Source organism: Cyanistes caeruleus, chromosome 1, assembly GCF_971803275.1.
Source record: "Cyanistes caeruleus chromosome 1, bCyaCae1.hap1.1, whole genome shotgun sequence".
NCBI lineage: Eukaryota > Metazoa > Chordata > Aves > Passeriformes > Paridae > Cyanistes > Cyanistes caeruleus.
The window spans coordinates 99336148-99358664 of NC_141701.1; the positions used below are offsets into that span (position 1 = coordinate 99336148).

The 22517-nt window shown below is 36.5% G+C and overlaps 1 protein-coding gene across 8 annotated transcripts in view; it reads left to right on the plus strand.

Moving 5' to 3' along the window:
• Positions 1-22517, plus strand: part of SUGCT (succinyl-CoA:glutarate-CoA transferase) — a 315620-nt gene that overhangs the window by 16170 nt on the left and 276933 nt on the right. For all 8 annotated transcript variants that reach the window (XM_086844708.1, XM_086844682.1, XM_086844700.1 and 5 more), the window contains one exon: positions 20880-20971. In XM_086844708.1, coding sequence (XP_086700834.1) covers positions 20880-20971 — 92 coding nt within the window. The remainder of the gene's footprint in view (positions 1-20879; positions 20972-22517) is intronic.

A 22517-nucleotide genomic window follows, 5' to 3' on the forward strand; every position in this document is an offset into this window, starting at 1 on the left:
CACATCCTTGATGGTGGTTCAGATGCTGGAGGGCTGCACTCCTTGTGATACTGTTTTTGTGAATCCTGTTAAGTAGGAATTGATGTTTTGTACTGCTTGATCTGTGAGCCAGATCAGGCTGGGCTGTCTTCAGAATACATCACGTTGGTCACGTGGCAGTGCTTGGTTCATATGTGCCATGTGTCATATAACAACACTTGTATGTATTTCATTATTTCTCCTTCTGGTACATAAAGAGATGTTACCAGCTTACTTTCCATTTATTATTTACATTGCCCTCCTCGCTCTAAGCTATGGTATCACCATGAAGTCTAATCAATCCCCGTTCAAGTAGTATATGTTCCTTCTATCTTCCTTGTCTCATCAATTCTGATGGCCAACAAACAACAGCACTAAAAAAAAGCAGAGCCATGACAGAAAGATCTCTCACTCTTTCAAATCTTCATTCAAAAGAACAGAAGTTCTTGGTGTTTTAAGAAAGCAGCTGTAATTTGTGGGTTTTTAAATGCAGGAAAACAAACCTGCTTCCTTTTTTGGTTTTGTGTTTAAGAACAGCTGAAACATTCTGAGAGAAATTTTGAAAGCATTAAAACTTCTCATTCTTATACAACTTAAAATTCAAGATTGAACTCCATTACATAAAATACCTTTTGTTAATAAAACATATGGAGGTGACTGCTTCTGCTGAATAGTCACTTATTGTAGCAGAATATAAAATCGAGGAGACACTTTTCTTAGAAATCAGAAAATATGCTACTTTATAACTTAAACAGTAATGAGCCATTTTTCTTTAATACAGGAATGATTTTTGTGTGGAGTTGCCTCTCTACATTTTGGCCATTTGCAAATAGTAAAATTATATACAGTGATAATGAAATGAAGTGTAGTGTATTTTTTTCAGTAAGTCCAGGGTCATATGTAGGTGAAGAGTTTAGACATAGGTATGCCAGATGCTGTCTCTTTTATGGCATTTTGGAAGTTTTGATTTGAAAACTGAGTTCCTTATCCAAACAGCTCTGATTGAGTCTATACAGCTTTGCAGTTAGTGCTGCAGGCTTTTGAGGATATCTGGGATATTTCCTGATGTTCCTGCTGCTTTGAGTGCACTTGAGCTCCAAATTGCCTGTTCTCACTCACAAGCAGGCTTTGCTTGTCTAGAACTAGATTAAATATAATATATTTAAATAGTTCTGTGGTTGAGATTGGTTTAAATTCTGGAAAATTGGATGGTTAAAGAAAAATCATGCGCAGGTCACATGGGAGTGACCATTTCTGTACGGTCTGTGTGATGCTGTCACTAGGAAAGTCACAGCTTATTCCTGAACGGGAGGGGGCACTGTTTAAAAGGACAAGATGGTTTCCAAATCAGAAGTTGTTTTGGTTTTTTTTTCCTTAAAGCCTCTGAAGGTAATATGTTTTCAAAGAATTTTACAGTTTGTTTATAAATGATGAAAAGTACTCCTCTCAGGTTCTCTACCCCAGCCCTTTGCTCTGCTAATCTATGTGAATTGTGATTGCTCTTCTTTTTGTGCAGGCTTTTTTTGCTCCTTTTCTAGTAAGTAATACTTTATACAAAAAAAACAAAAACATATGCAAGTTGCTTTGTATGTTGCTGGTGGTATTAAAAAAATGAGTTTATTATTTTATAGCATTTTATTTCCTAGAATATAGATGTAATGCTTAGTGTTCTGCCTTTTAAGGAAATTTTACTCCTGTAAAGACTTATTAATGTATTTATACATGCAAGAAATTGAATACAGAGTTACAGAATCACAGAATAAATGAGATTGAAAGTGTGTCATATGCTCCAACCTCCTGGATGAAGCAGGGTTATCCTGGAGCACATGGCATAGGCTTGTGTCCAGATGGCTCTTGAATATCTCCAGTGTGGGAGGCACAGTAACCTCTCCAGACAATCTGTTCCAGTGCTTGGTCACTAGGTGCATTTTCCAGTGCATCAGTCTCTGCCCATTGCCTCTTGTCCTAGTCCTTGGCATCACTGAGAAGAGCCTGGCTCCATCCTCTCAGCACCCCCCTCACCAGGTATCTATACACATTAGTGAGGTCTCCTCTCAGTTGTTTCTTTTCAAGGCTGAACAGGCCCAGCTCTCTCAGCCTGTCCTCATGAGGGAGATGTTCCAGTCCCTTATTCCTCTCTGTTGGCCTCCAATGGCCCCACTCCAGGAGCTCCATGTCATTCATATGCTTAGGAGCCCAGAACCAGACACAGCACTCCAGATGTGCCTCACCAGGCTGAGTAGAGGGTCAGGATCACCTCCCTCCTCCTGCTGGCAATGCTCTTCCTAAAGCACCCGAGGAGACCATTGGCCTTCTTGGCCACAGGGGCTCACTGCTGGCTCATGGACAGCTTGTTGTTCACCAGGACCCACAGGTCCTTCTCCACAGAGCTGCTTTCCAGCAGTTTGGCCTCCAGCCTGGACTGGTACAGGGGGTTATTCCTCCCCAGGCACAGGACCCTGCAATTGCCTTTGTTGGACTTCAGGCACTGCTTTTTTCCCATCTCTCATTCTTCCAGTTCTGCTCTCCCATCTCTCTCAAGGCCCTTTTGAAGACAATTTTGAAGCCCTCTGGGGCATCAGCCACTCCTCCCAGCTTTGTGTCACCAGTGAACTTGTTGAGGAGGCATATGCCCCTTCATCCAAGTCACTGCTGGACAATACTCTTAAACAAAGCTAAGCAATAGTGGGCCAAAAACTGAACCCTGGAGACACTGCTTGTGACAGGGCTCCAGCTAGACCCTGTGCCACTGATCATGACTCTGGGATCTGTCATTGCAAATAGCGATAACTGTAAAAAACCTGCCATGAAAATAAATTTTCAACCAAAAGTAACTATGAAGGTAAGTTTATGGAACTGATATTTTTGTCAACTTTGTGTTACTGTAACAGTTTATATTTCTTAGGGATTTTCACTCTCTACCCCATAAAACTTAGTCGTAACTCTGACTTGACATATATTTTGACTACACTAAATTGTTTGTTGTAAAACAGTATCTTGCTAAAGAGGCAAAAATTAGATGGAAAGAGTAACAAAAGTTTTAAAGAAGTGTTGTGGGTCACCTGAGTTTTCTATGGGTGTGAATTTGTTGTGTATGTTGCTTTTATTTAATGTAGATGAAGTTGTAAAGATACATAAAGGAACATATTTCAAAACAGTAAGTCCTCTGTAAGTGTCTCTTGAGTGATTCTGGTTAACCTTTGAGAAGGAAAATAGTTCTTCACTCCACCCATTTACATAAGGTTTAGTAATAACTTAAAATAATGAGCATTTAGTAGTTCCCAGTATCTTCTTTTGTACAGATAATTTGTAGTGGTTTTCCATGAGAAGATGTAATGTTATAGTTTTGATGCATATCCTGCTTTGTCTCAGAAAAGACAGCCACAATGTATTTTCTGTTTTGTTGGGCAAAGGCTTGCCAAAGTGTTCTTCAGATCCTCTAATTTGTGAACTAATTGTGGTAAAATGTGGAATTGCCTGGATTAGGTACAGTTTCTAGACTCCATCTTATCAAATGTTTCCAGCCCATAAAATTTCACATAACTTTGAGTATGTGTGTTTTCATGCCCACTCATTCCCCTGATTATTTATGTTTTTGTGGCTTCTATATGGTTTAAGTCTGGCATAGTTACCTTATACAAACGGATAGATTACCTGCAAAAAAATGTTAGCTTCAGATTAAAAACATCATTGAGCAAAATAGTTTCTTGGTGGTGTAAATTATTTTTTGATAGCACACTAGTAAAAAATCAGATTGTTTTCAGGAGCTGACTCAGGCAATGCTTGTAGTTGTAGCTAAATAATAGCTGCTATATAATGGTCTTGAACATTAATCTGTTCAACAGTTTTAAAATTTGTGACCCAAAATTGTTAAAAATGTTCTTTGGGTTTTGTTGAGGTTTTTTTGCTTTTTGCTTTTTTTTTTTTTTTGTAATTACAAAAAAAATAAAACTAGGCACAACAATCTGGGGGAAAGAAAAGGAAAAACAAACAAAAAGGAAGGTTAAAAAACCCACCTGCATTGCAAAGTATCTGGTTGAGTCAAATAGCCAATTCAAGCAAGATGACGTACAGGATGAATTGGAAATTAGGAGAATTAACTGATAATTACCATTATTACTGACTTCTAAGTATATTAAAGCAGCAAAAATTTAATTTTAAATAAATTTAATTTAAAATTTAAATTTTATTTAAGGAATTTGGAAAGTGCAAAAATGAGTATTGAGTACTGTGGTACCAGTATTCAGTAAAATATATTAATAGAGTATTTTTCAATAAAGGTATTGTTTTCTATTAATGGGAAATAATACATAGTCTGATGTGTAAAAGAGGCATTGTCAGAACAAACTGGGCATCATGCTCCCAGTAGTTCTTAATGTGTTTTAATAATAAGGAGGGAGGTCTGGAAAATTGTGAGCAGCTCTTAAGCAAACACAAAAATCACAAGTTTGCAAGTCTTGAGGTATGAACTTAAGTGCTCACAATCTTAGAATAAAGCATTTGGAGGGGAAAAATCTGAAGCTTCTACCTGAGCTTGATTTGATAAAAATAGAGCCTTCCAGCATTGGAAAATAAAAATAGAGCCTTCCAGCATTGGAAAAGAAAATTAAGGTTCTCTAATCTATTAGTTTTGCATTATGCAGCTGGAGGATGGATGGATTAAAGAGTTGATCTTCCATTTTTTTGATAGCTTGAAGTTATCTGCATGGGCAGTTAATAGAAGTTTATCAGGGTCTAGAGATAAAATAGTCTGAGGCCATTTTTTGACAAATTAATTGAAAGATACACAAATTATTTTTAAGACAATATAATTGGCTGCCTATATAAGGATACTAAAACTTGTGCTATATATTGTGACTGTAGTAAAGTTTTTGATACTTTTGAGTAATGCTTTCATAGAAAAGCTAGGAAAATGTGATGTACAAGAAGTAAAAAAACTTGGTTCAAGAGGGAACAGAAGCTCTCATAGCTTCCTATAGATACTTCATGACTAAATGGAAGAAAATGCTTCAGAACTGATTCTGTTGGATTTTTTGTTTGTTTGTTTGCTTAATATAGGTGATGGATTACAATGTGGATGAATCCAAAATTCTGATGCCATCATGTGCTACTGGGGGCTTGTGGGGTTTAGATTTGAGAGGCAGGAAGAACCTGGAGCTTATTTACAGGTAGAAGGCATCACTTCCCTTACAGCCTTACACTGTCCTTTGGAATATTTTCTGGGGATCTGGCTGGCTCTCAGAAGAGTCATGGAGGGCTCGCCTCTGCTCAGTTTTTCTTACTGAAGCCTGGAACTGGAACCCTTCCTAAGTCTCTGTGTCAACACAGCCCCGTGCACAGTCATGTGATGAAGTCCTAATGTAAAAGGTCCATTTTTAGTGATCTGAGTGCTCTATGCAGCTCTGAAAACCCACAAAGCTGAAGGGAGTCAATTTATACAGTAGGATTAGAATTAATGATTACCTTGGTCAAAGTGTTTACATAAACAAAAGAAGAAGGGTAGAATTAAAGATTGGAACAAATACAATATACAGTGCTTAATCAAAAATAATCAAGTAATTTTAATATAGTATGGGGACCACTGGGTTAGAAGAGGGTTCCCAGAAGACTTGGTTGTAAGGATGGGAAATGATCAAAGCTGAGCATAAGTCAGTGATGATATCATTAGATGGACTAGTGTCACACTGGATTATATAAAGATGAATATGGTCTAAAGGACTGTTTCTCTACCCTGTTCCACGTTGGTAAGGTTAGAAGGTCAAGTCTACTTCTGGACACCACGTTCCAAAAACTATGTGGAAAACTGAAGAAAGAGCAATTTATAAGTAAAAAACATTGTGTATGAAAGGTAGCTTGCAACATGATTTTTAAGAAAAAATGCTGCTATGATCAGAAGGAAGTTCTGTGGTTGGCTATCTAACCACCTCTTCCTAAAACATTCTGTACATTTTCACACAGCAGTTCTGAAATGAAGATTCTGATAGTATCTGAAAGCACCAAAAGAACTTTGCTTAATGCATAGATTTAGCCAAAATGCTACTTGGAATTCAAAGAATGAGTGTGTTAAGAAAAGAAAATCTCAAGAAAAAATTTTGTAAGATAGTAATTAAAATAAGGGTTCACACCTGACAGCTGGAGAAGCGGCTTGTCTCTTTTCACAGATTTAAGTAATTGGGACTACATGTGCAGTGTACAAAATAAAAAATTATATGGATATTGAATACTTTGGTGCTTTTCTGCACTGCACCAATATGCTGCTTTGTAATTCTCAGTGTAAACTGCATATTTGTGCAGATTGGTAACTGGTTCCTGGTGCAGTAAAGAACCAGCTTTACAGCATACAGCAGGAGCTCTAAGACTTTATTATTTATTTATCAAAGAATTTAGATATTTATTATGCATCTCATGAGTAATTACTCTGATACCTGTGGTGGCCATCAATATATGAGGAAGTCGACTGAGGCTTTTAGGACTGTATTAACTCTAAATATGAATTTCTGCAAGAATTTGGAACAGTTTTAGCTTATATAGCACAAGTGGTAAATATTGCAAAGCCATAGCCTCATAAAGAAGTTAATTGTTACGACTGAAAGTTTGCTTGATGAAAATCAAAGCCAAGGAGCTAGTTCCCCTTATGCTTCCAGGCAGTAGGACAGTTTTTCAAGCTATGATTCCTTTTTTTCCACCTTCACCATATGAATAAAGCCACTAAAGAAACTGATGAGACAATTTTAATCTCTATTTGTATTACACAGTGTTTGCAAGCAGAATTCCTACCATTTAATATTTAAAAAAAAAACTTTACGTGGAAGAGGTAGAGTTTTGTATTGTCTCCTAAGTTCAAGACACCTGATTTCTTTCTAGACATCTAAACAGATTTGTGCCTTGGCCTGAAAAACTAATCCTATGTCATCTGAGTATTTGAGTTGTGTCAGTTTTTCCTTTTGGCTGAGCCATCAAACTAGAAAACTTCAGTGTAAAGAGGCCAAGTGTTTGCTTATGTGTGGAAATTAATTGGCAGAAATGCATATATCCAAATACTATTTCAATGATGTAAAAGAAAGTACTTTTTCACTACAAATTAGAAAAACAAAGAAGTCACTTGGTCCTGTGAATGAAGTAACAGTCCTTGTTTCTAAGAAAGGAATCAATCACCACAGCAGTGCATTGGCGTATCAGTGGTGGTACATAGTTCTGCTAGGTAAATTCCCTGGGAGAACTACTTTGATCTGTTTATGTAGGTTCTTTCTTTTACAAAAGGGAACTTTTGAGGCCAGCCAGAGTGCATTTACTTCATTTGATAGTGTTGTAGAAGCAAAAAGAAGATCTCCCTCTAAACCACCACGGTAAATTGGACCTTGGGTATTATAGCTGCACTGCTTTTGTGGCTGAACTTATCAAGCCATTTCTCACAGTGTAGCAATATGTAGTGTTGATTTACTCTCAGTACTTTTTTAGGAGCAAAAGATAATTTGTGTACCTGCTAAACTTTAGGAAGGAAATTCTGGAAATAGATGTCCATTGATTTAAAGTGAGGCAGCACTATGGCTGCTGCTTCCAAAAAGAGCCCTAAAATATCATGTTTTAAGGACTTGCTTCATTTTGGCAGTATGTGTTTAGACAGTTTTATGACTCTCCTTCTTGTAGAAGGTAACCTGTGTAGTCCCAAGACCACTCCTTGTGCTTGGCACAAGACTCATTCCAAAACAGTCTGATGCCTTAGGACTGGCACTTTGGGGCCAGGATTTCTTCCCAGGGTAAAGTACTCAGTATACTGAGTATAAACTGCAATCCTAAACACATGCAATTTAATTTTTGTAAATATCATTTATATATAAAATAAAGCAAATATTCTTATAGCCTTAGTTGACTGCTTTATTCAGAATTAAATGAGGAGGACCAATGGGAACTTTAAATTTCTGTTCTTAGCTCATGGTGTCAATTGCTATTCCAACTGTTTTGTATCAAAGGTGATCCATCTTTAAGGAGGCGTTTACCTCATCCTTTTCTAGACAAAAATGAAAACATTAAATAGGCCTATTAGACCCAGGGCTATTTTTTCTCTTTACTGGGATTAGTAATGTATTTGTTGTTTTTTCTTAATAAAGTGTTGGTTTATTTTGTGTTGATATCTACTTTTACTGAAAAAAATCTTAATGATTGTTATGAAAACTGGGAAACAATGGCTCCTAATCAGACTTGCAAACAAATGACATAATGGGACAATTTTGAATTACATCTGCTTTTATTGTTCACATATTTTTCATATTTCTTTTTAATAACTGTATGTTTTAAAAGCCTGATTCATAGGATTTGAATTCATTGGAACTGTGTGTTAAAAGTATTGTAATGTTTTTCAAAATACTCTGTTTTCTTTTTGGTTTATTTTTTTATGTAGTGATTAGGTAAGTTTGAAGTGTCTGCCTACCTAAAGTGCCTGAAAATTGCAAAGGTTTTCTGTGTATCTTACCCCTAAGAAGTTGATTTGAGAAATTTAGATTAATTTTATCTATTTAACAAGGAAGACTATCAGTTGTAAACTGTTGGAACATGGCTAGTACTCAAGAGTAGTGTTAGGCTTATTCTCTTCATCTTGTCATCTATCTTTCTCTGTTTCTGGAGACAGAATATGCAGCTAGGTCAAACTGAGTTTGAAAACAAATTGAGTCTCCATTTGTTTTCATATTTCTGTGCTGTTCTATGTTTAAATCCCTCTAAATACACTTGTACAACCCCTTTGGACAACGTGAGTTGCCAAGAGGTTGCAGAGTAAGATGTGAACAAGCAAGATTTGACTGAGGTGTGTTGCAGAGCAATTAAGCTTGGTAGCTCTTAATTGGAGGAGAAACAAAACGGACTTGAATTTGGAGTGTTTATACTTTTCGAATGGTGATGAAAAAAAATGTAATATACACAAAAATGTGTATTCAATTCTAGAGTGACTGAAATATAAGTACTACAATGCTGCTTTTTTTGGGTGTTTTACCATAAAACCAGACTTCAAGGTATCTCCTTCTACAGGATTAATGTAGTTATGCTGTGTCAAGATGCAGAACTAAAGGTTAGTTTTCTTACTTAAAGCACATTACTGTTGCTGTGGCTTTATATGTTTTTCTCTACTACTTGCAAAATTAGCATAGGCCTAAACAAGTCTGTTCAAAAGAGGATTCTGTAAAGTTCAGCTTGTTGATAAACTTTTTGGAACTGAGCAAGAGGCTGTTTTCTATACAACAGGCTTCTGTCAGCACAGCTGTGCTGGACAAGATTGTGAAGAGGTGCTAATGCTGACTGGTTTAGTTGTTTTGGTAGAAGCCATTAACAAATATGTTATTATGTTGACAAAACTTTTCTTTTGCTGGTAAAATTGTTCTTGGAGATGTTTCTTTGTAAATGGTTTTGCATTCTAGTATGAAGTGCATTTTGGTCTGGAAAGCTGTATTTTCCCTATATTTGCAGGGTTTTGCCAGTACTTCTGAAATAATAAAGGGCTCTGGCATTGACACAGACCAAACTTTTGAAATGTAGCGGTAACACAAACAAGTATGAAAAGGGTGGAGACTGGGAGGCAGCAAATCGAGGAAAGGGTTACTGTGAAATATACGGGAGCTGACAGAATCCCTTTTCTGTTGGTTGGATTGATATCCTTGCAGGATTCAAACCTGCTGTACACCTTCAGGAGGGTGAAGGTTTTAGCTGAGTAGCACTAAGTCTTTGACTTTTTTTCTGCTTCTGTTATCAACACAGCAGCAGCAGCTACAGCGCATTAATTTTTCTTTTTCCTGTGAATGATTGAGCTACCCTTTTGTACTGGCATTTAGCGTCCTAGCAGGAGAGCTTAGCTGTGTTTTCCACTATTATTTTTTCAGTGACACATAGCCTGAATGTCCAAAATACTGTGAGTTTAGGACCAAAAACCAGTTGAAAATGAGTGCTTTTCTGAAACACTGTGTTCCCATTCTCTGTTCAATACAAAGCATATAAAAAGTTTAATGAACCAGTCATAATTTTTCCTTGCTTTAATATTGAGTATTGACTTTCAGCAGTGCATGAAAGTAATGCTTTTCTTATGCCTTCTCACTCTATTGCTTGTTCTTCCATCTAAGTAGCAGTATTCTGCATAAAATTGAAAACTTCAGAACTTTGGACTCTGTCCTAATGAAGAGTACAATATCAGACAGAGAGCTTGTGAGTTGTAAGATTTAACACTGGGTTGGTTTACAGTGAATGAAAGCAGATTAGACACTGAAAATCCTGGATATGAACAGCACAGCACAACTGTGAAGGCACTTACTGATGGTTTAATATTTATTTTTCAGTAGCTATTATGCTTGGACTGGTGCCTAGCTAAGTTAAAAGAAATAAAGCTGGAAGGTTTTAGGCATCTTCGGAAGCCACGCAGCAGGCTTTTGTAAAGCAGTATTTATTGTGTTTGAGTTGTAATAGTCTAAAGAGAAGATGTTGATCATGAAAAATCATGAAATATTTTGTTATTACTAAAAATTTCTCTGCTTGTTTCTAAATGAATTATTTTTTAGGGAATCTTCTGTTTAATAGCATTCTTATCTACTTTATCTTGTTTTGTTAATCTTTTTTCCTTGTCTGATGGACTTGCTTCATGAAGATTGCGGGAGTTTTTCTTTGGTTTGTTTCATTGTTTCAAATGGTGAGGTTTTGTGATTTCACCAAAAAAGCAAGTATAACTAATTAAAATGGTGAAAAGATTCAGGGTCGTTGTGCCCTTTCTTGGTATTGTCTGTGGGTGTTGTTAGATTTGTAAGAAGACTGTAAGTAGCTGCTGTTGACCTGAAAATGTTTTCCAAGTAAGCATATGGTTTTCATTACTTGTGTTTTTAGAATACTGTTATAAAATAAAGCACTGTCAGTAGCTAGCAAACAGAAAGAAAACAGTCTTGGGTGTAGAAGACACGAACTATTGAAAAATAGCCTGATTTTTGTCATTTTTAGAAACCAAAATAGTGTCAGTATCTGGCACTTTTCCATGTACCTGATCATTAACAGCATTTTGTATCCCAGTGTTTATGCCAGCAGCTAGATCCATTGATCTGTGAGTTGTCTTGTAGAGAAAACTTAGACATAGGAAGTAGCAAATGTTACTATGAAGTAAGGATGTAATGAGAATAGGTTTGTGGATGACAGTCTTGTAAGTAAAATGTCTTGTAAAGAGAAAAGAATAATCTGTTATACATAGGACAAGAAGTGACTGTTAAAATTTCTGCAAAAAGAAGATTCCTATTAAACATTTAGAAAAACTTTCTAACAGAGAGGAGGCTTTCTTTTCCAGTAGAGTCCTCGTAGGTATTGCAAAGTCAGGATAAGGATACCTAGTGCCATTGTGATTGTGTCTTACAGTGACCTGACCACCATCTCACAAGGAAAATAGGAGGCCAAAATTTTGGAACTTCTTTTAAGAGGCTGCATCTTCCAAAATTATTTTATGGAATTGCAAGTAAAAGTTGCTTATTCATATAAAACTATATTCTTTGTACAATAAAAAGGGGTGTTATAGATCACGTGCCTGCTCAGAACATATGTTATATGACTGTTTGTCAGTTTATTTCTGTCAAAGTAATGATCTTAAAATATATGGAAATGAATTTATTAATTAATTGAACTTCTTGCAAGATTTAAACCAAAAAGAGTAAATATCTTTATTTCCAGACTATGTATTTTTTCGTATCTACTCTGTTTACATATTTATGTATGTGTAGACTAAAGAGAACTAAAATCAAGCTCAAAAAATATCCCTGAAGTTATTGAAAATATTGAAACAACAGCCTGGAATTCTAAGACTGTGTTGGCAAATTAAACTTGATAGATTTGTTTTGAAAATTTTGGAGGAAATTTTTGGAAAGTTTAAAAAACAATTACATACTGATTTTGAGTTTATTTGATGTGCTTTTCCAGCTCCTGCCCCTGAGGCACTATGTATTTGATCTTGGAAGCAGAAGTCAGGGTCATAGTATGTATTCTTAACCATGGACATGCAACCCCCAGGGGAAGTGTTTGGTTAAGGTTGGCTCCTTCATTGGACACAGCTGCACAGATCTGTCTGTCAACATAACTATGTACAGTCACAACAAATGGATGTCTCTTCAGGTAATATCCACTTCAGAACGTACATCACTTGTTTCAGATGAGAAATAGTTATGTAATTAAGTAACTACCTTACATTTCTGTCACGGGGTCACAGATAATCATGTCTTTATCATAGGACTTCTCTGAGGCTATCCTAACACAACATTGCTTGGCTATGGCATCATAAATATTCATGGAAAATACACCTTGCAGGTACTTAGTAGTTTTGCATGATTTTTTTCACTATAAGAAGTAGTAAGATTATTGATATCTGTTGAGCTGAGGTGTGGTGTCTTTCTGTTGACTCCTGACTGATTTCCAGGTTAGCCAGATATTTCTCATGAATATTTGCTCCCTTACCTCATAATAATGTAGCAGAATTGGGTGGATAGAACAGTGCTGGCAAAGTAGGTGAGGATATACAGAGGTGAGGACAGACAGCTTGCCTCAGTATTTAACTAATTTCTGTGCAAGTTTTGCAACCTGGATGTTCTGGGGAAATGTCATTGCTACACTGCTGGGAGTAATTCACTATTTTAATATTAGTTTTCACTATATAAATATTTGTAATCCTAATATCAGCTGTATCTGTACCAAGCATGGAACAAGGAGTGATTTTTTTACTTTTAAGTGTGTTCAGCTGGGAATATTTGTGTAAACCCAGAATAGCAGTGGGGAATTTGGGTGCCTATCAGCCTCCTTTAAGGTAGGGAGTGAAGTTTGAGTACCTAATCTCAGTGTCATCTAAAAGCTTTTAATTGAAATTTAGTTTTTGGAAATGGTCATCATGACACATTTAATTTCTTAGGTCATGTAGAGGAGTGACCCCACTTAGACTGGGAAGCTGCTTCTGCCTTGAAATTCAGAGAGTGACAGCTTAAACTTTAGCTGACTTCGCAAAAGAAAGTGATAGCATCTCTTGAGTAATTACAGTTTTAGCTATGGAGGGAGGGACGGCTTTCTTGTAACTTATATTTGGCATCTGACTTATATATAAAGCTAGAAAATATGGCCTAGAAGTTTTCAGGCTGATTAAAAGCCTTTTGAAAACCAAATTTGTGTCGTTTGGAGTGGTCTGTGGCTGTGTCCCAGAAGTGTGGTTGATGCCTTAAGAGGGGTTGTGTGAGGCTGGGTACACAGATCACGTGAAAATTGAATGGAGTTGAACAACTGGCTGAGGCTGATGTTTTTCCTCTTCTAGTCTTTCAGTAGCTAAATCTTAGCATAGATTTTTGTGTTTGATTTAACAACTTTGTTTTATCTATGCCTTCCAATTTATAACACCTGATTTCATTCAAAAGACAGGGTTTGAATGTCTAAATCAACATGTGTAAAAGCAATAACTATTGCTTTCGTAGTCATCAATTGGGAAATGAAATGTTTTTATCAGATTGGTCAGATTTTATGCTTGCTGACTTAAGGCTTTTTTATTTTTTTTAACATCCTTTCATCTCTCTTGACAGTTTGCTCTGACTTCACCTTTCTTGTATCTCTTCTGATCTCCTGTAAGCCTGCCTATTCAGGAAGTTGTACTTCCTTTCCTTCTGACCAACACATGGCAAGCATTTTCTGAAAGTCGTTACTCGTTTTGCTAACGCATTTGGCAGCTCTGACACTGCAAAGTTTCATATAATGCGTCTGTTAGACTTTGGCTTTTGTCATCGCAGAGAATTGCTTGTGTTCTTCTGCTTGTTTCATTAATCTTTATTAAGTAAAGATGTAAGCTGTCTTTAATTGAATATTTTCTTTTGGCAGTAGAACAAGCCAAAAGGTGTTTCTCATTAATTTGTTATTCAGCAGGGATAGCCATCTATCTGGATTGAATTTGTGACAATGTTTAGTTCCTATTTGTAGAAATGCCTATGTTGAACATATTTTTCTATGTTTTGCTCAGAGTATCCTATACAGCCTGACTTTGTAATGTCATTTGTCATCTGGGAATTGAACTACAGGGAATTGGTCTGTGTTGACAACATGTCTCCGTGTTGGTTTTCCCTATCCTTTTAGTACAATGTGTTTTATATTTGGCCTTATAAAGTTTTATCATGCTATCAAATCATGAAGAAGTGCAGAAATTATGGCTTTTGGTTTTCTCTTGCATGTGATACAAATATTTTGAACACAGGTCATAATGAGAAATGCTGACCTTTCTTTTTGTGACACAGAAAATCATACTCAGGCTGTCCTGTAGGATTTAATTATGAGGCCATCATTAGCTTGAAAGCATATTGTGTTGAAGAAATGAGAATAGCAATTTCAGGTGTTGAATGAGTTTTCGTTTCCCCTTTTGAGTTTCTGTGCATTTAGTAATTTTGTGAGATTTACTTATTTTTCAGTTGTTTTTTTGAAGGTGCAAATTGTTTGTGACCCACTATCCTGGGCTGTTAAATTTCATGAAATACAAATCAAATACACAACAAGCTGAGAAATGTAGAAACATTTTTGTTAATCTTCATAAAAATCCCAAATGAATCTAAACTAACCGATGTAAAAATACTTCTTTTAGAGTGATTGTCCCTAAAGTGATGATATTGCAACACAGCAGTGCCTGTTTATCCCAGATGCTTTCAGGCAGCTCCTAGCCAAAATGAATTGTTTTTTATACATGTTAGGAATTCTGTCATTGTATCATCAGTAACCCGTAGGCAAGGAAATAGGGTGTCCAAATGTGTGCTCTGTGCACAACTTGGAATAGCATAGAACCTACAGACACATGAAACTTTGTCTGAAACAAAGTTGTTTAATTGGCTTGCCTGCTTTCTAAAAATTTATGAAGAATGTCTTCCATAAATGTATCTAAAAATCCCACTGTCATCTGGCAAAAATGAAATAAAGCTATGTGGTAGCTGACATGGTATTAGAAAGCTAAAACTGTAAGAACACATTGGTCTGTTTTCTAACAGAGTTTTTTTCTGAAAACAGGTTTGGGTTGGGTTTTTTGCTAGCATTTTTATATTTAGTGTGACATTTTTGAACATACGGCAATTTGGATAGTAACACTTTTGTGCAGTCCAGAAACTTTTACTGTTATTACTTTCTTCGTAATCTTCAGTCTGACCTTTCTCGCTTCATAATATTTATTTCTGTGTCTCAGAACAGAATCATTTAGAGCAGATTGTAAGGCAAATTATGTCTCTCTTATGTGATAAATATATTGACCATTTAAAAGTAGATAAACTAACAGTAGTTTGTTATGACATGTTATTTTTTTTCCCAAACTTTTTTCCCATATGATGCCTGAAAGTATTATAATTTTTCCTGTGTTATGTTCCAAACCTTGAGTGCCATCACATGGCTCCTGCACACTAAGTCCAGAACTATAAGCTTTGTTGTGTTAGATAAACCTTCCACGTTTCAGAATAACTTGCCTGCTTTCATCGTGGATGAATATCCCACCAACCCTTGAAAAGTAGCTAAGATTTATTTTCCATTGAAGAATATATTTTTTATTTTTTATTTTTTTTAATATGTGTGTTTGATTTAATTAGAAAAATCTGGGAGAAAAAAATACTTTTAGTCTTTCCATTTGTCAGGAATTGTGGTTTATTAATTCAAATTTAATCAGATAATAGCAACAATCTCACTCTTAGATTTAATTGGAATTAAATTAAATTATATATTGCCAATATTCACAGGAAATTTATATGCTTCAATTCATGAATGTAATTAATGAAATTTAATTTCATAAAAAAAATCCTCAGTCAGATGGAATTAGTGTCTTGCATAAAGTTACTTCTGCAATGCCTCCAGCCAGTGATGAGTATCTTAGTGCTATTATAATTTACTGTTTATCTTGATGTGATTATTTTTCAGTTTTGCTAGATAAATATTTTTAGGCACCTTAAGTCTTGTTGCTCCATATCAAAGGTTTGGTCATCAAACAGCTGGAGACATTTTAGAACAGCTGTGAGCTCCATTATTACATAGTGACAACTTTATTTTATAAAACTTTGTCATATTTACCCAAATATTAAAAGAAAACTAGATGCAAGAACAGAGAGATATCAATTTTTTAATGTCACATTAAGCATATTGAATTTTGAATATTCATACACTATGTAATGCTGCAGACAAACAAGGAGTGATAGTGGAGATCTTGGTTGAGAAAATTCTTTAAAACTTTTCATGTAAAAATTTATTTTTACTGCCTCTATTTAGCATCTTCTGTTTTTTAGAACTTTCCAATTGGTTAAAGTCTCTTTCTTCCTTCGTGTTTGAGCTAAGGGTACCGGACTGCTGGTGGAAAGCTGTGGCATTGCTTTGTAAATGCCTGTGTTTTTCCCATGTTTCCTTTAAGTTGACAAGTAGCCACTGCTACTCAAACCCAAAGAGTAAAAGTTTCCACATTGTGTTATGTAGAAGATAGACTTGGCTGCAGGGTCAGAACAGGAAGATTGAGGTGTGATTATGCTGAATAAGCAAATACTCCTTTAGTGGTTGCCTGGGGAGGAATAACCCCCTGCACCAGTCCAGGCTGAAGGCCAAACTGCTGGAAAGCAGCTCTGTGGAGAAGGACCTGTGGGTCCTGGTGAACAACAAGCTGTCCATGAGCCAGCAGTGAGCCCCTGTGGCCAAGAAGACCAATGGTCTCCTCGGGTGCTTTAGGAAGAGCATTGCCAGCAGGTGGAGGGAGGTGATCCTGACCCTCTACTCAGCCTGGTGAGGCACATCTGGAGTGCTGTGTCTGGTTCTGGGCTCCTCAGGACATGAGAGACATGGAGCTCCTGGAGTGGGGCCACTGGAGGGCTATAAAGGTGATAAAGGGACCGGAGCATCTCTTGAACAAAGGCAGGCTCTGGGAACTGGGCCTGTTCAGCCTCGGGAAGAGACAACTGAGAGGGGACTTCATCAATGTCTCTAAGCACCTGATGGGGGGATACCAAGGGAATGGAGCCAGGCTCTTGATGGTGCCAAGCAACAGGAGATAAGGCAATGGGAAGAAATTGATACACAGGAAGTTCCCCCTGAACATGAGGAACAAGTTCTTGACTATGCTGGTGACCAAGCACTGGAAAAAATGGCCCAGAAAGAGTGTGGAGTCACCCTCACTGCAGATATTCAAAAACCATCTGGACACAATCCTGTGCTATGTGCTCTAGGATGACCCTTCTTGAGCAGGGAGGTTGGACCAAATGACCCATTGTGGTCCCTTCCAACCCCACCCATTCTGTGATTCTGTGTGATTCTGTTTGTGGCAATTTCAAAACCTTGCTATGCAGATTAAATAATGCTTTGACAATGACAGTTTTTAGGAAGGACTTGGAGATCCAACTGGGGGTCATTGTCTTGTGCTTGGTTTGATTCTGGAACTGGTGTACATTTTGCAGTAGAGAACACCGGCTCATACTGCAATGATTTTGAATTCTAGACACATGAGGATGTGACAGGTATCAGAAGAAATCATGTCTTCCTCCTGCAAGGTATAGAATGGGGATTTTGGGAGCTGAATAGGGGTTTAGTGTGGTGCAACTTTGTTTTGTTCCTTGCAGATTCTGTTTTACATGAATCTAAAGGTTACATGAGATTTAAAATCTAGGCAGCTGCCTGTCAAGCTGAAATGATTTAGAAAACACTTAGTTTAATTAAATTAAAATTGAAATTCTTTTGTCCCTCTGAAATCTATTCCCCAAAATAAAAATATCTACACTGGGTTTAGGGATCTAGAATAAATTCTTTACTGGTAGAGACTATTTAAATATTGACTGGAGCTTATGGTGATAAGATTCACTAAAAGGGAACAGGGGTGTAATAATCTACCTTATCTTACTTTCTGAGTAATCACTGTTAACCATCACTGTTAAATCTATTCTCTCTGTATTCAACTGGGATTATCTTTTTTACCCTAAAGTATTTTTCATTGTATTTAAACAGGAGCCTATTTTTAACAGGAGCCTATATTTAAGTTTGAGAGTGTAACTGCAAATGTACGCTTTTCACACTGAATTAAGTATGAGAGAACACAGGGTATTCAGACAAACATAAACTTTAGGTCCCATTTTTATCTTTAGTGAGTTATTTTACATATTTATGTATATATGTACACATGTATATGTACATATGTATATATTATAGTTACTGTTATCTGTGTACTAGGCTGAATATTCTCTGAATGTAATTTTGGGCTCTTCTTCAAGATTTTGTGTTTGTGTTCATAGTTATTTCTAAAACATCTTCACTGGGTTGTTCCATTGACCGTGAAAATAATGTTCAGCCTTTGATTTTTGTCTGGATAATGAAATCTTTCATTTTTAGCAATAGCTATTTCTCACTTAACTCTACTTTTTCCTGCAGGAATCTGGTATATCTGTAATTCCTGAGGAAAACAATTTCCAATGACAACAAAATTTCCTCCCATACTAGCTTTGTCCCCTCAGAATTCAGATCAAAAGCAGAATTATGACTTTTTTTCTTTTTAATCTATTGTGACCTATGAAGACTAATTAAACACTCCATATCAGTTCTAATATTTACCAGAAAGCCATAAAATAATACCTTTTATTTTGAAACCTGGCTGTTACAATGTGTGAAAAGAAGTTTAAAAATTTTATTCGTGAGACTCCTCTAGAAAAATGTAGATCTTGTTGCCTGTCATCTTTCTTGAATTCAGTGTTTGAGGGATGGATATTTGTCCTTACCAGAGGAGCATTGCGAAGTGTTGTATAGTTGTTATGTCTACATAGTAAATGTTTAATTTTCAGATGTTTGCTGTTTATGAAAACATTTGTGTGAGTAGATGTGTTGAGATGTCTTTTCTTTGTTAGTAATTGAGGCCAGTACGTAACTTCTCACTTACTTCAATATGCTTTTCACTATTCAATTAAAGTTGTTTTGAGTACTTTTTTTATTGAGCAAGATTTTGTTTTTGAAGTGGCCCCACACACTTAACTGGTTTTAATTCTACAGTTCATTCCAATGAGATAATGGTATATGCCTAGTTAGAGCTCTTTGGAACATTTTTGGGTGGATCCAGAATATTTTATTTGCTAGTCCTCTTATATTTGAATACCCTATTCTTTGCTGTAAACTTAAGAGTGCAAATATGAAAGGAAATGCCGTGAGGTCTCTTTGGGATCTCGAAGCTGTTGTCAGCTTTCAAATAAAGTTGGGTAAACTAGTTAATCTTCTCTCTTGTGAGTAGTGACACACACTTGACCATAAGAAAAGTAAAAAAATATTTTTTTCTTGCAAAATGTTTGTTTTGAAGCTACATTGATAAAGTCAGTGAAATGGCTATAGTATTCTGGTATTCCCTGTGACACTGAGTGTAGAAGCTGATTTCCTCCATAGCTTTGCACAACATATTTCTCGTGTCTCCAGAAGCAGATCAGGCAATTGAGATAGTTTGTGGTATAGTGGGGAAATCTTTGTGGTAAGTGGATATCGTTTTGCTTGGTATGGTTTATCAGTTGGAGTAACATAGTGCTTTTACTGCAGTTCACAGTCATTGTAATCTTCTCATATTATGCATTAGGAGTGGTTTATGAATTATGCACATAACAGCATCAACCCAAGTGGAGGAACTGAGGTAGGTTACCTCAATGAAAAATGATTTTTAATTGCCTGCTTTAATTCACAAAGCCAATGTTTAGACTGTGATGTCTACTGAACAGACTGCCTGTATATGGAGAAGATTTTTCCAGGCAAATTATGAAAAGAAATCTAGGACACTCAGGAATTTTTACCTTGCAGTATATGTTGATATAATGTAATTCTAATACTGTCCTCAGAGGTAAGAATTAAACAGAAATGTTGTTTTAAAACTACAGTTATTTGTCTGTGACAAATATCTTCTTACTGCTCCAAGGGATTTCTCTTAGAGGTATCAGAAAAGAAAGCATGAAAATAGCTTCAAATGTGCTTCCTCTTTTGAGGAGGACAAGTGATTAAATCTGATTATTGAGGGCTCTGCCATTATTAGAACTAGTAGAAACCATCAATCAAATATGTTGCTCCTTCCCTGTTGACTTCTACCCTCTATGATGGTGGTCACTGGTTCCAGTGACCTCCTCAGCTGCTTCTGCAAGACGTCCTCAATTGGAAGATTTTGTGGTTGTTGTTGGAAGAACATGATTACTATAGCAAAGAAAAGTAAGACAGCATCCTTCTAGCTACAGCTGTTTATTTTAAGTTAATTATACAGCTGAACAAAACTGTATTTAGGTAGCTCAGTAAAAATTATCAGTATTTTGGATTTTGTTGGTGCTAACTCTTGGCAAACAGATTGTATGTACTTGCTGAAGCCTTGCCATCTCTTGTAAACGATGTTTTATTTTGCAGGTAACTCTGTTTAGATACAAAATAAAGTAACAGAAATGAGGTGGGGAGTAATACATGTGTCCAAACCATAGTGTCATGATTTTAGTATCAATTGGGGTTTTCAAGGTATCCTACAGCCGAGTGGAGATAACACAGGCAAGATGGGTGCTGTTGGACAGCAACTGTACATCTGTAGAGATACTATAAATTCTCTGAAATAACATCTGAGTCCAACCTCAGCTGACACAGTGGATTAAAAAGGAAATTTTATCCCAAAGGAATGAAACATAGCAGGGATACAAGTCTGTCTAGAATTAAGATCAAACACATTCACAACCCACAGAGGATAAATCCAACTTTACTTTAAAAATGTGCAGGACTAAATAGACTACAACAGCATTCATTGGTTGTACAATCTGGACAGCTTGTTAACAAAAGCTGAGGAGCAGTAATAGTTTACGTTGTAATTGTCCTTGCTTGAATTACTAACTGTTCTGTTTCTCTTTTAGGTTATGGTCAGACTGGTCCAGTGGTTCAGAGAGGTGGATATGACTCCATTGCTGCTGCTGTTTCTGGTCTCATGCATATCACAGGGCATGAGGTATAGTGCACAACTTACAAATTTTATAGGATCTTTGTGCTGCATACCAAAACTGGCTGCTGCATGGAACAAGTCAGCCTGTGCTAACACATCTGTTATGCAAACCCTCCTGAGTCCAGCAAGAGGTCTCATCTCTGGGAATCTAAGAAAATAATAGTACTTATATACTTCAGGTGTCTCACTCCAGGCATGTAAAGAAAAAGGCTCAAGAAAGAGAAAATTAAAGAAAAAAAGAAAAATCCCAAGTCTCCTGTGAATAAATTTGCAATGTATGCTAACCTGTTAATGGCCACTCCTAGTCACTTCAAGAGCTGTAGTAGACACATCATTGACAGCTGGATGATAGAACCATACCTACAAGTGCGAGGTTTGACTGATGCTTGGATATTGATTTTCCCTTTGTAAAAGCAGGAACTGTGAAGTTATCTAGATAAATCTGAAAAAAGCTGGGTGTTTTTTATTTATTCTGCTTGCAAATAGGCAGACAGATGTCATGCATTTCTGGAAAAGCTTTACGTGCTGCCTATTCCTACTGACACCCAAAATCTTTGGTAGTTCTGGCAGTGCAGGAAGCATAACTAGTTTAGTTTCTGGATTCTAGAGGTACACCACATGTGTCTTCACCTCAGAAAAATGCTGGTCAAATAAGCATTTAATTAAGCTGTCTTGAATCACCTACAGAAGCCAGTAATGTGGTCCCCAAATGTCCATTTTCAAGTGAGGTGGTGCTACAAGTCTGTTCTATGCATTATAAATGCTAGATACTGCTCTGTGGGGGTTCTCCTGGTACTCTGGAAGCAGTAGTGCAGATCTTGTGAGTACAATACTTGCATGTTCTAGATAAACAAGGCATTCATAAAGTTTTTGTGCTGTCAGCTTTTCATGTTTGAGTAGGTTGTTGAAAGCTAACCACATATGATCTGGACACAGCTCTATTGTAGGGTTGATATTCTGCCAATAGACTTGTTTTCTACTGGGAACAATGGCAAACACCAGAAATTTGTACTTCTGGCAGCTATCGTTACCAGAGTTGTCCTTTTTATTAGGGAAAAAAGCCAAAATCAAGCATTTTTGGACTGAGTAAGCTGGAACATCTTGTGCCTAGTTTCCTGACACTGCCAATTTCTGCTGTGTTATTGGTACATACTCATAGGATGTCCCATCTCAGAACATGAGAAGATGTGAAATTGAGTGCAGTCCTTACAGGCACTTCCCTTCAAATGTATAATGCACATATGCACTTCACAATGACTGATCACAGTAACTGTAGTGTAAGTAAATTTAACATTGTGTCCGTAGCATGGGGGTAATACTTCCAACACAACACCAGAAACTTCATGCACACCTCAAAACATACCAATCAAAATGAAAAGATTATAAAAACTGTTAGGAGGGGGCAGATGTTGTTGGTACAACATGAATAAAGGAAAGTAGATAGAAAGATTGAAAACCACAGGACTTCTGTACAGCTTTTCAATGATATGTGAGTGCCAGAATAAATAACAGTTACACTGAATAATTGCATGCAAGTTATATTATGAAAGTA